Source organism: Charadrius vociferus, unplaced genomic scaffold, assembly GCF_000708025.1.
Source record: "Charadrius vociferus isolate BGI_N301 unplaced genomic scaffold, ASM70802v2 scaffold32, whole genome shotgun sequence".
NCBI classification, from domain to species: Eukaryota; Metazoa; Chordata; class Aves; order Charadriiformes; family Charadriidae; genus Charadrius; species Charadrius vociferus.
In genome coordinates, this window is record NW_009647856.1 from 1,997,572 (window position 1) to 2,014,296 (window position 16,725).

The following is a 16,725-nucleotide window of genomic DNA, read 5'->3' on the forward strand; positions in this document are numbered from 1 at the left end:
AGGTTGATGGTTGGACTTAATGATCTTAAAGGTTCCTTCCAACCTAGACAATTCTATGATTGTATGATCCTCAGGAGACCATCATACAAAAAGATATCCAATGGAAATAATTAATGATAATATTCATAAAAGTAGCACGTGGGAAGCATAGTGTGGAGGACTGCTTCTTTCAGCAGTTACACTCTGTTCTTTAATTAGATAATAGAGGAAAGCAAATTTACTCCACTTTTAAAGGATGTGAAACTGGAGTTAGTCAGGGTCACCAACTTTCCCTGGCAGCATGCTTTGTACAAAGACTGTTCTACAGGTTGGTTTCAAAGAATCAAGCTCACTTTCACTCTTGCTTTCACTAGTAGGAGATAAAACCTCAAACTCATTAATATTCATCCACCTTATATTTACTCAGCAGAAGTAGATTAGAAGAAGGGAGCTTCTTCCACAAAAGCTTAACTTTCAAATAGGGCAATATCAAAACCAGAACAATAAACAATCAGTCAAAACGCATAGCAAATACTAAACACATGGATCACAAACTGTTCCATGCTATACCCTGAATGTCTGGACCTAAGGAATATTTTTTAGGAATATTTTCTCTCTTACAATTAAATAAGCCAAATATAAATCACTTCCTCTTGCTGCTGCCAGAAAAATCTTTTAAAACAATCCATTCATTTAATTCACCCGGGATGAGGAGGTATTTAAAAAATATTTATACAAAAGCTTGCCAAACTGATTATTGTTTATTATTAGTAGACACTGTGCTGGAGTGACACTTTGGTCTACACAGATGTCAGTGTAAAAATAACTGGTTTTTAGATACATCAAGAAAAAGAAGCTTCTGGGTTGAAGTTTGTTGAACTTGCAGCAAAAGGGGAAGAGCCTTAGTGTTTTGTGAGGAAATGTTGTAATCCAACCTGTGAAATAAAAAAATCTTTTAAAAATATTCTGACATTTCCTGATTTTTATTACTTGAAAATACACTATCACTATGATTAAGCTGTAAAGGTGCTTAGTCTGTATTTTCACAGAGAATGACTGCAGTAGTAAGGCTTTATTTATACAGCAGAGCATGCTATATAGCAAAGAATATTTGAAAATATTCTTTATCTTAAAGAAGATATCAGGAACTGGTTAGTCATAACTTGCTAATATGAGCAGTTTTAAAGCAAATGGATATTAGAGAAGTGACCAGGAACCAAATAAGTAAGTTACCCTTTAGTCTCCTTGACCTTTGACTCACTTGGATCAAAATTTGACAAAGATTGCAGCTGCTAACTATATTACCACGAGATGTAGGTAGCGGCTTTTAGTCAGACTGTAAAAATAACGCGCCCCCCCGCCCCCCAACCCCCACCCCCAGCACCAATACAACTTAACTTTTTCTTCTGGCAAAAAGATAAAGAGGGAACTGACGTCTCTTGGAATATATAAACACTCCCTCAGAGTTTTGAGGCTATGTGCTTGGTGGGGAGATTTAGCTGCTTGCCTTCTCGTAACTTGATGCAAGTCATGTGTTAAGCACTTGCACGTTCAGCTGAAAAGTCAGTTGCCCTTATTCAAGGTGAGTCATACGATACGTTTAAAATCAGAGGGTTTTCCTCAGAAATAGTTTTAAAACCAATGGATGGAAAGGTCTTGAAAATATTTATTTGTAATATAAAATAAAATGGCAGGATTTTGCAAAGCTTTCTGCAAGAAACAGTGAAATTTTACATGTATTAGTGAAATGCTTCATTACTGTGTTAGCAATGGTATTTTATGTTCAGTATTGCTGGCTTTCCCAATTGTATGTGTCTTTTGATATTTAATATTCTTGAAACTGCAGTTCTGGAGTTAAGTGACTTTATAAGAAATGAATCTTTTTAAAGTGATATTTGTAGCATTGACTGTTGCAGATTAAAAGCTCAAAACTATAATTTCAAAGTATGTCAAAGATTAAAAAAAAAAAAAGCAGAAATAACCTCTTCCCTGCAAATGTGTCTCTTAATAATTTCAGGATTTTTAATCCCAATATGTGACCTTGGATAAACTGTAATTATGTTTCAAGAAATACCATGGGTTTGGGTTGTAACTCTTAACAGGAATTTTCAAAACTCATTTTAATTTTCACTATGCACACTACTTCTTCCCCATGTAGTTGCTCTCATTTAAGGCAATAAATCAGTCAGAACTGAAATAATGCCATGTCAAGCAAAGTTTAAAAATTACTATTAGAGCTGGAGAAATCATTAGGAAAATACAGATAAAATTCTTTGATTTTTATAAGGGCTTTCTTTAAACTGACATGTACAGAAGTATAAGTTAAAGTAGAGAAGAAAAAGTTTAATAACGTTTTGTATCTTTCCTTCTATTCAGTCGCTAATAAATTGTCTTTTCAGAGATTTTAATGGACCATTTCCATTGTCAATATTCTAGTAAGGACATTTGAAACAATATTAAAAAGTACATACCCTTTGCTCTAGAATCGGGTGAAAATTCTTATTAATCCTGTAGTCAAATCTAACTTTAAATGATACTATAGTCTCATAGACAATATCTAATTTTGTTATGGTACCTTCAGTTCTGCTTCAGGTCAATAATTTTTGCTTGAATATGAATTCCCAGACACAACTCCATTTTTATTGGAAAATTCTACTTTAATCTTCATTTTTTACATTTGGTTGTGGTAGATGAGAATAGCTTGTTGACTTCTTTGTGAAATTGAGTGTAATGTTGTGAGTGCTCTTCATTGCAGTTGTGTAACGGATAATTTGGATTGCATAAATGGAGATATGTCTAGACTGCTATTGCATTGTATTTGGTGGGAGAAGGGTGAATATTTTACAATTTGCAAAAGCTTGGAATAGACACAAGTTATTAGCAGCCAGTTGCTTTCTAGCTGTTTATTGCTAGTGCTTATGAGAGATACTTAGTCTGCCTAACACAAAAAAAATCCATTGGAACAGCTTGTAGAAACTTAGATGGAAATACATTTTGGTGGAAGGTGTACTTCTGTTGAATTTGAAAAGCTTCAGTATGTAAACCAAGAAAAAGTTTGACAATGTCTAAAAGCTCTTTTTAAACACTTATGGAAGAAATAAAATTTAAAATGCTTATTTCCACACTTTTAAAAAAAAATAATTGCTAGAATAGATGTCACTGGGGAAAAAAATCAACTTGAAATATGTACTTTTCAGAATTTGATTTCATTGAAAATTTCTGCTTCTCCTTAGATTTTCTACAAGGTATAAAAGCAGTCAGATTTTTAAATATCCACACCACTTATCCAATGATTTGCATACCCATATTACAGTTCTTCTTTTGCCACACTAAAGATGCTGATCTGAACATATATACAAAGATATAAGAGTTGATCCTAGTGACTTTCACTTAAAAGTTCTTCAAGTCTGATGAATTTCTAGCTTGAGTTTGCTTTGAAGTTTGCCATTGGCCATGTTATGTATCCATCCACTGTATCAAAGAGCCTTTAATAACTCAGTGTTTTTATAATTCAGTCAAGTCGTCTTTCAGTTATATTTGTGAAAAGTGCAACATGTTTCATGAAAAGTTTGCGAAAATTGATTTTTTTTCTTAATCTTACCCCTTTGATGAGTTTCTGTTGCTGTTCTTGGCAAAGGCACAAAGTAACAGAGCTGGTAGAGTGGGAAGCAACTAATTTACCCTGCGGTTCAAATAAGGTGTACCTCCTCCAGCAGAAAAGCCAGGTTTACAGCTGTAAAGAGACTCTCCTTAGTCCCTAGTGAAAATCAAAAACTTTAGCCAAGTCTGGTTTCTTTCTTGGTTCCTTATATGTGCAGGTAAAGCAATCAAAGGGTAAAGTTTTGTTGTGGGAACCACAAGGAATGACCTGGTGGCAGGTGGATGGACTGGCTGACTTCTATAGGAAAGGTATTTTTCTGTGATTGGAAGTAGTCTTTTGGTCATTCTGCTTGCAAATATCCAAGGAGAAATTATTAAAATACCAAACGAGCTCAAAGGTACAGAAATAGTCCCAGTGAATGGCAAGGGAGCCATAAACTGCTGCTAGTGCAAGAGCAGGCAAAAAGTGGGTTTCCAGTGCAGATGAAAGGAGTAGTATGGGCTCAGGTATGGGCATAATATAATTGTGAGTTTGGTAGGACATGGGAGGATACATCATTAGCCTGCTGACTATGGTACCTTATATGTCAGTGCATGCTGTATGTGTTCTATTTTTAATAAAAGGACCTCATAACTGCATTTATGAAAATAAAACACATGCTATTCCTACATCTGATTTACTATTTAGAAATTAATGAAGATTTTTTATCCCTTTAATCTACATGAGTAAAAGGGGAATTCAGGTTGAGTTCTCCCTCTGCTCAATCTTTCTGTTTTCCTTTGCTCTCTGTGTTTGTCCTTGAATGCGTAATTAACTCTGCAACTAATAGCGGCTTTAAAATTGATTTAGAGATGATCACATGTTAACAAACAGAAACTGGTAAGAATAAAAAGGATATGGACAATGACATCTAAAGCAGAAACCAGCAGATTTTCTGTTAGCTGGAGGTCTAATGCAAATAACAAACTTGCAAATTTTGTGGATGTGATTAATTCCTGAGCAAGACTAACTTGTGAATTAGGCAGCTCTTCGTCTCAGTTATTCATAAACAGTAACAAACAGGAAAAAATATCACTGGGAGCTTATGTTTTACCATAACTCTCAACACTGGTATCATTCTGATTTTCTTTACAACACCTTTCAATAGGGGCTGGATCTTAAGCTATGTTAGCACATATTACCAGCAAATGTTGTTTTCCAACAAGTAATTGCAGACATTATTTTTTTTTTCCTGAGACTGAATGATCTTGAAATACACGGTGTTACATCTTTCAGCGATCAAAATCTAGACTCCCTTTAAGTAGTCTGCCTTTCTGTAAGGCAATTGGGATTGATGAAACTGGGCGATGGTAAGAATGCCGCTCTAAAAGGAAAATCCAGCCATGCCTTTATCATGAAGTAGCTGAAACGAAGTTTTATCCCTTTAGTAGTAGACTGTGCACTGACAGAGATCTGGAGAGACAGATTTCTTATACATGCCTCCAATTAGAAGCTGCCATTCCCACCAAGGTGCTGGTGGACCTTGAGGACTTCCTTCCTGGCCCAGTGCAGAAACAGCCTGGGTAGCTCACACTCGTGGTGTAAACTCCTGGTTTTGCCTGAAGTGGGAGCCATGGGCATTGCAGGCTGCGACAAAACAGAGCGCTATAACCTCCTCCTTTGGCACAGACAGATTTTAAAGAAGGTGCTTGCCTCAGGAAGAGTGTCAGCTGAATAGTAATTATGTCAGTTTGCCCTAATGAAACAGAGCCAAAAAAAAAAAAAAAAAAGTCTTGCAAAAAGTACGTGCAACTTTTTTTTTTTCTTTTTCTTGGCACTGGTTGCCACTGGCTGGCTGGTTTTGACATGTTATCTTCCTACCTGCTTCACCTCATGCACTTTGTACTTTGAGCTTTGGAATGTGATTTTTGTTCACTCTCTCCTTATATTAGCAGCTTCTCTCAGGAAGATCAGTGAGTCTGTTGGGACCAACAAGTGAGAAAAAACCATCAAGCCTTACAGCAAGGATATTTTTACATAGTCTGTCTGCACCCTGACAAAGAAGAGGAATGGTCTGTAACAGGAACTGTGGGCTTCTCACTGGGGCCATCATCGGTGCTGTGCTGGCTATCTTCGGTGGAGTTCTGATACCGCTTGGAGATAACCTTATAGGCAAAGCAATAAAAAAGGTACAAGTTTTTTCCTTTTTTTTTTCAATATATATTGTGTGTGGTTATTGAATAGTTATTATTTCTAAATCTTGTGTTCTGTTTCTGCTTTTTTTCCTTTTTTTTCTTTATTAAACCTAGTTTTTGTAATATATGCAATCCAAACTGCCCTGGGAATAGATGCTGCAGCAATATTTTTTTAATGTGTTAATTATATTTTCATGTTTACTTGCCTGCTGTCTTTCATGCGTCGCATGAGAAACCAAAATATTGTTATCAAGATGTGTTTTCAGTAATGTAATTTAAACATTTTTTAATTTTTATTATGTTTTTTTTTCTAATTTCTTTTGTTTTTTTCCCCATGATGATCCACTTACTTATTTTTCTGCATTTTTTTCTTATTTTGGTACTGACTCCATGCACTTATATTTATATACTGACTGCAAAAAATCTAAACAAACATGATGCTTCAGAAGCTAATCCTACACTTACATGCATTCAGCTCACATCTGTGAGTATATGATCCAAGTCAATGTTCTCCACAAGACTACAGGATCTGATTGTATTCATCTCCTTGACTCAAGGAGCGTGAAGAAGAATTGGAGTGTTGTAGACCCGGCAGACACAATTTTTTCTTATTTTTTACATAATTTTATTTCTTTAAAATCTAGTTTTGTCTTTAAAGACAAATACAAAGTTAATTTGTTAAATCTTGGGTGAAAAGGGTATATAACTGAGGGTCTAAACCATGGAGTAATCTGGAGTGAAAGACCATGGAAGCCCTGGGCTGTCCGCCATGGAGTCCCCTTGGGGTCACTGCAGCCAAGGTTGGCTCTCCTACAGTAAAAAATCTAGAAACCTTAAGGTCTTTGGCTGATGGTTAGTCCTCTTAACGATCTGCTGTGGCACTGAAGACTGTGGAGACCTTGGAGATACCTATTCAAAGGCCCCTCTGGAAGACTGCCTTTGACTCAACAGCTGTTGAAGTCAGTTGAGGAGGTGGATATATGAACTGCCGGGAAATATTAAACTGTCTGTTGAGGACCTGTCTAGATTCTATCACTACTTTTTTAAAAAAAAAGAAAAAAAAAAAAAGGTTTCTGTGTAACATTTTGATTTTGTCAACAAACTTAATGAAAACCTAAATGTAGAGAAATATTCCAATTCTTATTGTATTTTTCATGAAATTTTCATGTTTATGGAGAATAAAAAAAAAATTCTGACTAGATAATGTCTCATCCACATTGTAAAATATTACAAAAAAGCCATAGTCTCTATATTTGCAAATAATTTTAATTTATTGAAATATTGAGAAAATGGCAGATTTTCTAAAAAGCTTATAGTTTTAAAAGTGTGTATCATCTCCTTACATTAAGTATTTACTTTGAGTTAATCCAGAGTGTTGTCTTCTGCCATTAAGTATTTTCAAAGCAAATTACACATATTAGCAATTTTATGTGTTCATCTGTTTATTTATAATAATGAACCAGTTATACGGCATGGTTTGCAAATGTCTGCATATGAAATTATACCTGCATGAGTTCTTAGTGGCAAAGTATTAGGCAGAGTAATTTTTTTCCCCAACCTCTTTATAATTTTCTGCATTGTGATCATGTTCCAGATGCTTGTACCTGTTTCAAGGCAGCTTGTTTGATTTATATAAAGAGGAAAAATTGTATCAGTATTCATGCAAAACAGAAAAAAAGTAAATTTGCAGAGGATTTATTTATAGTTATATATAGATATTTATATTTATAGGTAGTTTTTTTCCTAAGCAGAAGTCATACAGGATTATTTTTCTCCTATTTATCACACTGTCTCTTTAGTGGGACCATGAGACTGTAAGACAATTCCTTTTCAGAAAAGATATGCCAAGGTGCAACAGCTGAAATATGTCATCAGTTCAGCAGATGCTCAAGAGGGACTTGAATCTAACTAATTCTGATGAACTTGTGTTGATGAAAGGGCTAGTAAGAAAAACAAATATTTGTTATTCACTGCAGTTATATTTAAGATAAATATAGAGCTGACTGTAAAGGAAACAGGTCTGCTGAGCAGAGCATGCTGAAAATATTTTTTTTTTCTGAAATCTTTCACTTTTGGAAATGTCATTTTTAAGGAAATGTTTGGTAGAAACAGATCAACTTAAATGACAACTTTATTTGGAATTTCCCAAGAACAGAGACTCTAGGACAGGAAACAACCTAGTGCGCAAGATGTTCTCTCAGATATGGTCTATAAGCATTTGTATTTCCATTTGGACTCATGAGGCAAATCCTAATCTTGGCTCCTCACCCATTTGGTGAAAAGAAATGTCAAAATGACACATTTTTAATAAAAGGGAAAAACTGTTTCGAATATCACCATTATATGCAAAATCATGTCTTCTGCACAGTCCAAAGCTTGAAAAAAGACCCCTAGTTGTTCGTCCAGCTATCCTATCACAGAGTAAATCCCAGTTCTTTGCACAAGTTGACAGCAACACAGTAAGACCAGGTCTACAGTTCTAGAGTAAATGAAACTTGCTATAAAATGTTATTGCTGGATTACAGAAACAAATGTTGATTTTTTTTTTCTCCTGAATGAATAGTTTTAGCACACTTCATCGTATAACAAGTCAAATTGTCATAAATTAACTTGTTGTCAAGGTTGAGCCAAATCCCATTATCATCAATTTGCTCTCCAGCAAGTCCAGTTGAGATTCTTAGCATCTGCCAATAAATAGAGACAACTTTGATTTAAAAAATCAATGCAATCAATAGTTCCTACCATTCTTGTTCTGCTGACAGCAGAAGCCTGAGAGTGCTTCCCTTAAGCACACACCCTTGCAGCTTACCAAACCCTACCAGCCTCATTTCTCCTTTATTGCAGTCATTGAGAGATTAGCCTGAGCAAACACTGAGGAACATATTTTGCTGTAAGGCTGCAGACGGCTGTTGCAGCAAAGAGAGAGCATCTGCAAGTGTATAGACAATCTCAGGTGCCCTTAGAAATTTGGCAGAGACTCTCAGGGTATAGGCTGTTATCTCCTAGCAGGCAGGTGCCATTCTCCCCCCATGAACAGCATACAGGTGGACAACCCAAACCAAGTCCATGTAACATGGAACATCAAGATGTTGCTTCATGTGTTCCAGTTCATTAACGTACATCTCTGCTTCAACACAAAACACATTGCTATGTTTTCCAACCCCGGACTGCATTACCTGTGTCTCACATCTTTTTTGGATAAGCTGTTTCCACTCCTGCCTCCAGCGGGGGGCAGGGTTTTAAACATTTTCAACATTATATATATTTTCTGAATCTTTTAAGGGCTCTTCAAAGAAGCAGTTACTTGAAGAGCACACTCAAAATGACACCACCACCAGCAGCATCTTGGCAGGGATCCACTGAACAGGATTGGTGCTAAGATATTTCAGCTCTGATACTATTCAGGGAAAGGAGACTTCCCCCTTTAAAGGTGCCTTTAAATTTCAGCGCCAAAGAGCAAAAATCCTAGTTTCCCAAACACTGAATCTATCCAGAGGGGAGAAATGCTTTCCATGAAGGCCTTAGGGGTTTAGAAAACTGTCCTTGTAAGTTAGGAGTGAAACATGAAGGTTTTGAAGTTCTTTCATTTTGGTTGCACATTATCATGTCTGTTATCATTATTATTAGACATCATCATGTGTAACATTAAAAAAAATACAAAAATGAAAGGTGAATTCAAAACAGCAAATCAGAAAGCTTTCATCTGATATTGATGAAAGGAGATATTTGGCTCAATTACTACTTTTTGCCTTTCCCTCCCTTAAAACAAGATTATTTATTTAGGCAAAATTCCTATCATTTCAGTTATGATAATCTTTTTTTTTTCAGCTGATCAGCTTTTTGTTTCCAGCTAGGTCTGACCACTCAAACCCATTGGTAGCTGATTCATTTGCAAGAAAGGTATTTATCAACACTTCTCTAAGAGCTTTTGCTTTCTGCCTGAGAGTATGAGCTCAGGAGGTTAACAGAAGCCACATAATGTTACTTAAGATATTGAATTCCTGATGAATTGGTAATACAGAATGGTGTATAATTTGCCACAATACCTCAGTGCTGCACTCTTTCTGTAGAGTCCTCAGGGTTAGTCTCAGCTATTTTTAGAAATAAAGCTATCAATTTTGGCTATTATTATATTTAGCCATCTGTCTCTCTACATCTCTCTTATGTATGATTGGCCAAAGTGTATCTCCTTATCCACTGGAGGCATAGAAAACACTTCTAATTTAAAATTGTTTGTGACTTTCATATGCTACTTCTCTATCTACGCTAATGAAGCCAGAGCAACTGCTGGATCTTAACAGAACATAAGTGATCTAATCACACATATTCCAGCATTATCAATGATAAACTTGATTGGCTTCCATTATTTTTTATGATCAAGGACTGAAAAAGGAATAAATGTTTTGATCCAACAAAGATTGAATAGAACGGCTAATAATAAGCTAATAATCATTGCTTAAAAAGTAACAAATGGCTATTTGTACTTTCAGCTGCAAAATGGAAGAAGATTACCTGCTTTCTTGGAACTTATCTTATTCAGTTTTACAGAATTGTGTTGTTTGTTTCTTCCAGCTTACATATGCAGCCCAACACATACAACACATAGAGATAAACCAGTAAAAATTTTGTGACCGCTCAAAGTATTCATGTCATGTCAGTTCCCTGAAAATGGCATCTTTTGTCCATCTGGCCAGATCCTTTGTCAAGACAGCAACTTTGTCTTACATTTTCTATTTCTTCATCAGAAAGATGGCTGAATTTAGGATAAAGCAACAAAGTACAGCAAGCTTCTACTGCTGACTGCTCAGCATTTCTTGAGTTTATGTATTGCCAGTTCACCAGTATTGCCACCACAAATGGGGGAAAAATTGTGTCAGAAGCAAAAGGGGTTAAAGTTCCCATTGATTTCACTCACTCTTGCACAGTTAGGTCATGAGATGAACTTGACTGTGTAGCAATTACATACTGTATAACTACTTTTGCTAACAATAGTTAACTATTTCCTAAGATATTAGAGCTGATGTAGGTTGACTAGGGAGTTGAGAAGTGATTCGTATTATCAATTGCAAATTAGTAGTTTCCCAAATCACCCTACCTTTCATAATATCCCAAAGCATGGCAGTGTTATTTGGGGAATATACAAGTGACCAGCCGTAGAGAAGGGTAATATTTAGGGCTGGTCTCACCAGTGATCAGACAGCCGAAACCCAAGGGCTTGCTGGTGTGAGGATATTAGTTTTATTAAATGAAGACATGAATAAAGGCAGAGGCAGATTTTCTTCCCCTTTAACCCACCATTTGCACTCTTGAAGTATGTGACAGAGAATCATACGCACCTCCTTTGTGGGAGAAATGTTATTAACAATAATGGCTGAATGCCACCGAAAATAATGATATTGCTCCCTTCCTCCCCCTCCCTCTTTTGTCCTGCTGCTTCCCTTGTTTTAACTCTTATCTGATCCTTCCCCCTACCCACACCACCCAGCCAAGCGTCTCACTGGTAGAAAGGTAACCCAACAAAAGAAAAAAAAAGGAACTAATCTACCTCCAGTCCAGCAGGCAGAAACAGCTCTCTGAGGAATGAGAGCTGGCACAGAGGAAGGGAGAGGCACGTGGATCAAGTACTGGGAGCTGTGAGAGCCATCTTCCCCCTTTGGATGCAGCACTGTCAGGTTGGACCAGTTGTCCTCTTGAAGCATCCCCCAAGAGCGTCCACAGTGGCATTAGCACAGAGTAAATGGTGGGCTGCAAATTCACACAGTAACTCCTTGTGACCTGGCTGTCCCATGTACTTCAGACCCAGGGACCTCTTCGTATCACGGCCAAAGCATTTTTTCTCTGTTGGCGTTTCCAAAGGGTATAATATGAACATAGTAGTTATTCTGGGATGAAATACCCCACCTCTTTAGGTGGTCAGCGGATTTGTTCTAGATTGATAAGAAAGTACATAGTATTGTAAAGTGCGGTCAGGGGCTGTACAGAAAGTACATGAAATGTTTGTCACATAGTCTACAGTCTCAGTTTACATGGAAAGTTGTCCTGGTATAAACTGGTATAAAGTCCTGCACGCTCTTAGCTTTCCCTGCAGTAGCAGAGAGAGGATTAGAGACAAAGATCCACCCTTTGGAAAAAGTAAGATCATTTACATGGAGGAAGCTGTGAGGAAGCATGTTCCTTATATTCTTCCAAGTCAACAAAGTCATAAGGTTTGACTATTGCAAAGGAAATATCTTTCAAAATGCCTCAAATGTCTAAAACTGAAGGCAGGTGGGGGACTATTTCTGTGCCTCTCCAGGATGGGAGGAGAGTTCCGACGGCTCAGGCACTCTGAGCCAACTCTGCAGTGGCAGAGGAGTTAGCATATCGTTCTCTGCTGCTAGAACCCCTAGAAAGGGGTTATAAGGGGAGGGAGGAACGGATGTAAGGGAAAACTTTTAAGAAGTAAGTAACACTACTTTAAAATCTATTGTCACAAGGTTGAAACTTCTTTGTTCACCTCTGTGCCTGTGTGTTGTCAACTTCTATAGAGACTAGGTTGTCCTCTTGACCAGGAGTCTAGGTTGTCCTCTTGACCAAGCTGCCAGGAGTCCTTAACCCTTTTCCTATCCCAGTTACACAGAGGCAGGAGGTTGAATCCTGGCATCTGCCCCCATCCCAGGACCCTGCTGAGTACAGATCACAGACAGACTCTGAGCAGACTGAGTTGCGCCTTTCTTTATATCAGTCTGCTTCTCCCAGATCCTTTGAGCAATTTTCTGCGGAAACTGCAAAGGTGATTTCCAAATCACGTAAGCTTTTCTGTCTTCACCAAGGAGGTGGTCTGCCCCATGCTGGATCACAGCTGTGGTAGTCTTTGGCCTCCTGAGATTTGCAAAACAAAGCTGAAGAGAACTTTAGCTGTTGGGTCTGAGTTCAAGACCTCAAGCTGATAACACATTTGCTGTGCGAAAGGTTCCTTCCCCTCTCACACAAATGCACGTAAATCATAGCAGATATTCAGACAGCAAGCCCAGTGCTTTACACCACCAGCAGGGCATCTGCAACTCCACCATACAAAGAGGCTTTCCACAGACAAAGCCCTGCCTGTGGTACGAGTTCTCCAAGGCATGGTATTCATTTCTAACTGCAGTGGTTCTTAATTGGCAGTACCCTTTTTTTTTGATGGTCCTTGCTAAGAAAACTCTAAAGGCAGAAACTTAGGCTAGAAAGAAGATGTAGCAACTTGTAATTTAAAATGCTTTCTTGCTAACTGGGGAGATTCTAACCTTTTAATTCCTGGTACTCTATGAGCTGTGCAAATTAACTAATTAATATTGCACCACTCTAATAAAAAGAGCATTTTATATGTTGGATCCAGGCAGCCTAGATTTTAATTCTTATTGAAAAAACTTTTCTGAATTTTTACCACCAAGGGCAAAAGCTACATTATGCCAGGGCTTTGGGAAAATAATATAGAAAAAGGCCTGATGTAGACCAGGCAAAGCACTCATTCCCCTGACAATATAGGAAACATACCTTCAAACTCCCCTTCTCACTGTACAGTCCCAAGGACTGAATACACATTTACCATATTGTAGTTGAGTACCACAAACATAAAGCTGTTGGTTACTCTAGACTGGTTCCTGATGTCCTGTCTTGTCCTTATACCTTATGTTGCCCTCATTCCCTAGACCTTGGAAACTTCCCTAACAAAATGTTATCAAAACTAGAAATATTTCTTAGAAAGTCTCAGCTTTGGTGACATGAGTTTTCTGACAAAAAGAACAGTCCTGCAAGAACACTATTTGCTTTCTCTGGGTGCAAAATTACTTATTTCTTGAGTAATGCTCAGAGAGAATTCTCATTTCATTCCCTGGGCTATTTGCAAACGTATGAAAAGTAGTTTGTGGATTCTGAAAACCGATGGGTATCTTTCAGTCATTCAAAGATTTTCTTTTTACACTAATCAATGGATTTGGCAAGTATTTGGGAACAAAAGCAATGCTTGACCGCAGCAGTAGGAAAGTTTTGCTGCTGGCTACAATAGCAATTATATCAGCTTTGTGTTAACATATTTTAGGGGGAGTCGCTTAAGTGTGATTTTATTTACTATGCAAAAAATGTGCGCTGTATGCCTCGTACTGATGATAAAATAGCATTTTTTCTTTCTGTTTGTTTGTGTGTTTTCTACAATCATCTGGAAAGTAAATGCAGCTTGTCACTTATTTTCTGTGGTTAATTTTAGCCTTGATTTTTGTCGTTTTAGGAAGCTGTCATTGCAAATGGTACCATTGCTTTTGAAAATTGGCTTGTGCCAGGAAGTTCAGTTTATAGGCAATTTTGGATTTTCAATGTGCTAAATCCTTCAGATGTATTAGACTTCGGAGCACGTCCAAAACTTGAACAAAGAGGACCGTACACATACAGGTAAGCAAAGCCCCCTGAATATGTGACATCTCATATCAGAAGTTTTGTTAAAGTCAGAGAAAGTTTTGCTGAGTTAAAATTTGTTTTTGAAATTCCAGTGTCGTATTTTAGTCAGAGTTGACAAAAATGCCTAAATTGCAGCTACACACAGAAATCACAAACACTTTCTGTATTGGGTCTCACATTGGGAAAACACATATAGAAATAGGTAATTGGGTGTGAAGCTGTTTGCTCTTGTGAAAAACGATTGCTCATTAGCAAGGTGTTTGCCACAACAACACGCAGGCACTTTGCATTTGTTGCTCTTCAGTGCTCGCCAACTTTTTACGTAGAAGAAAATATGCCAGATGCCCTAAATCCAAGAGATTATTTTGTCACCCATGTATCACTCATATTTATTTTAATAATATGTTCTGTTTCTTTGCTCCTTTATGACTTATTGTTAATCTATACCTTTTCCTTTGGCAATTTTTCCTCTCAAAAGCATTCCTTTTTCTGAATGTACTAGCTAGGGCCCAGGTGCAGCAGTTCATCCCCATTCCGGGAAGCTTTTAATCATTTGCATAATTTTAAATATGATGTTGACATAGGATTAGTTGACGTTTCCTGAGTCATTAAACCCAATATCCAGCTATCACTGACTCCCTTGTTATGAAATTGCTATCCTAAAATGATAAGATATTTCTTTCTTCTTTTTGGAAATGTATATTATATTTGCAAGATAGTTTTGGTTTGCAGCATCTAAAGCTGAGGGGCTTTGATGCCAAAGAGATTATTTATTTCTCATTGCAATACCTGGATTCATAAAGTACCTGGTAAGACATAGGAAATGGTTACACAGAAATCAGGAAACAGCCTGTTTTCTCAGAAAAAAATCTCTCCCAGAAGCTTAGATGAGACTGTAAGAAATGATGACTGTTGCGTTTCTCACTGCTGCAGTCCTGCTCACCTGGGATATCAAGTCTACTTGAATCACTGACACTGGGTCTCTCTCTCTCTCAATCTCTTCCTTGACCTTGAAAATGCAACTGTCCCCAGGGTTCTGTTGGGAAGTGGGAAACCTTGTTGTAAGTCTTTTGTTTCCAGTTAGAAGTAACATTAATGGGAAAACAACTCTCCAAACTCTCAGGGAGGTACCCTGCACATTAGGCTATTAATTAAAATGTCATGCACGCAACCCAGTCTTGAGAAGCCAGGAGAAGATTTTGAGTTCAAGCTCACCTGCACAGCCAAGCTGGAAGATCTGGTGGAGTACCCTGAAGATCCCTTCTGGGATGGAGCTGGGACAAGCTTTGTGGGCCCACACCATAGACTAAGTCGTATGATGCCTGCTGGATGCTGCCCCTGCAGAGGGGTCAGCAAGAGGATGGGCACTTGAAGAGCTGAGCTAAAGCCAGAACTGCAGCAGCTCAGTGATTTGTACCTTAGTGATCTGCTAACAGGACATGCTTGAGAGGCTGATGAGAATCTCAGCTGGAAGATGGAAGACTGATTCTAAATTTCCACATGCATACGAAATGTTATCAAAGTGACTCTCACTATGGATTTGACATGTAATCTGTTTTGTTGTAACACAGACCTATCAAATCACAAGTTAAAGTGTTTATTAACCATTCTGAGTCATCCCCTTCTAGTTACACACAACCATGAGAAAGCTTAGAAAAAATATGACAAAATATAATTAATTTAAAATAAAATATAGAAAGATACAAGGTCCATTATTGAAATAAAAATAAAAAAGAAATATTTTTTTTCATTTTACTATCAAGAAAAAAAATTCCATTAGGCACTAAGGAAATATTTCCAAAAGAATAATATTTTACAGAAAATAGAATTTTTACATATATTCACATGAAAAGTTTAGAATCCTTTCAGTGGTTATAAAATGTTCAACATTCATCTACAAAAATGTTCATCAACTTTTAAAAAAATTTCAGTCAGGCATGGTTATGTGTTGTCTTGAAAACCAAGTGTTAAAAATATTCTATGTTTTTATTTTGTATTTCAAGAGTGCGATATTTACCCAAAGAAAATATCACGGAAAACTCTGATGGCACAATATCCTACATGTTGCCTAACGTTGCTCGTTTTGAACCTGACATGTCTGTTGGGACAGAAAATGATACCATCACGTGCCTCAATCTTGCTGTTGTTGTAAGTAAAGAAACAAAACCATAATGTCCACATTGAAATGTTGAAGTACTAGAGGAAATAGGGGAGAAGTTAGCATTAGTAATACTGAAACTGTCACAGGATAGATTTCCTCTCTATGAACTCAGATGACATGAGTGTCAGCTACACTGAGGATAGCTGTATTACTGTCTTTTAAAAAAATAAATAAATCTGAGGACATATTGGATATATATTAAGATTTCCCTATATTCCCGGGGTAATCTTAATGCTAAAAGAAAATTGACTTGTTCCTGTCAATGGAAGCAAAGTCATCAGTTTGGATGGGATGTATCAAAAAACATCCTCCTAGTCAATTTTAGTGTGGAAATAAATGAAGAGTTTGTGGATGGATTCTCTTCCTGTGTGAGGTACAGCATGAACAGTACAAGATGA

General features: G+C 37.2%; 1 protein-coding gene across 2 annotated transcripts in view; it reads left to right on the top strand.

Annotated features, from left to right (window-relative positions):
- The first annotated feature begins 1,457 nt into the window (after window positions 1–1,457).
- CD36 (CD36 molecule (thrombospondin receptor)) overlaps window positions 1,458–16,725 on the top strand; it is a 27,821-nt gene continuing 12,553 nt past the window's right edge. Inside the window, exons 1-4 of one of the 2 annotated variants that reach the window (XM_009882923.1) lie at window positions 1,458–1,561; window positions 5,515–5,748; window positions 14,000–14,160; window positions 16,170–16,314. In XM_009882923.1, the coding sequence (XP_009881225.1) occupies window positions 5,629–5,748; window positions 14,000–14,160; window positions 16,170–16,314 (426 nt within the window). In that variant the 5' untranslated portion in view covers window positions 1,458–1,561; window positions 5,515–5,628. Of the gene's footprint in view, window positions 1,562–5,514; window positions 5,749–13,999; window positions 14,161–16,169; window positions 16,315–16,725 lie in introns of those variants that run through there. The other variant, XM_009882924.1, reaches the window with a different exon arrangement.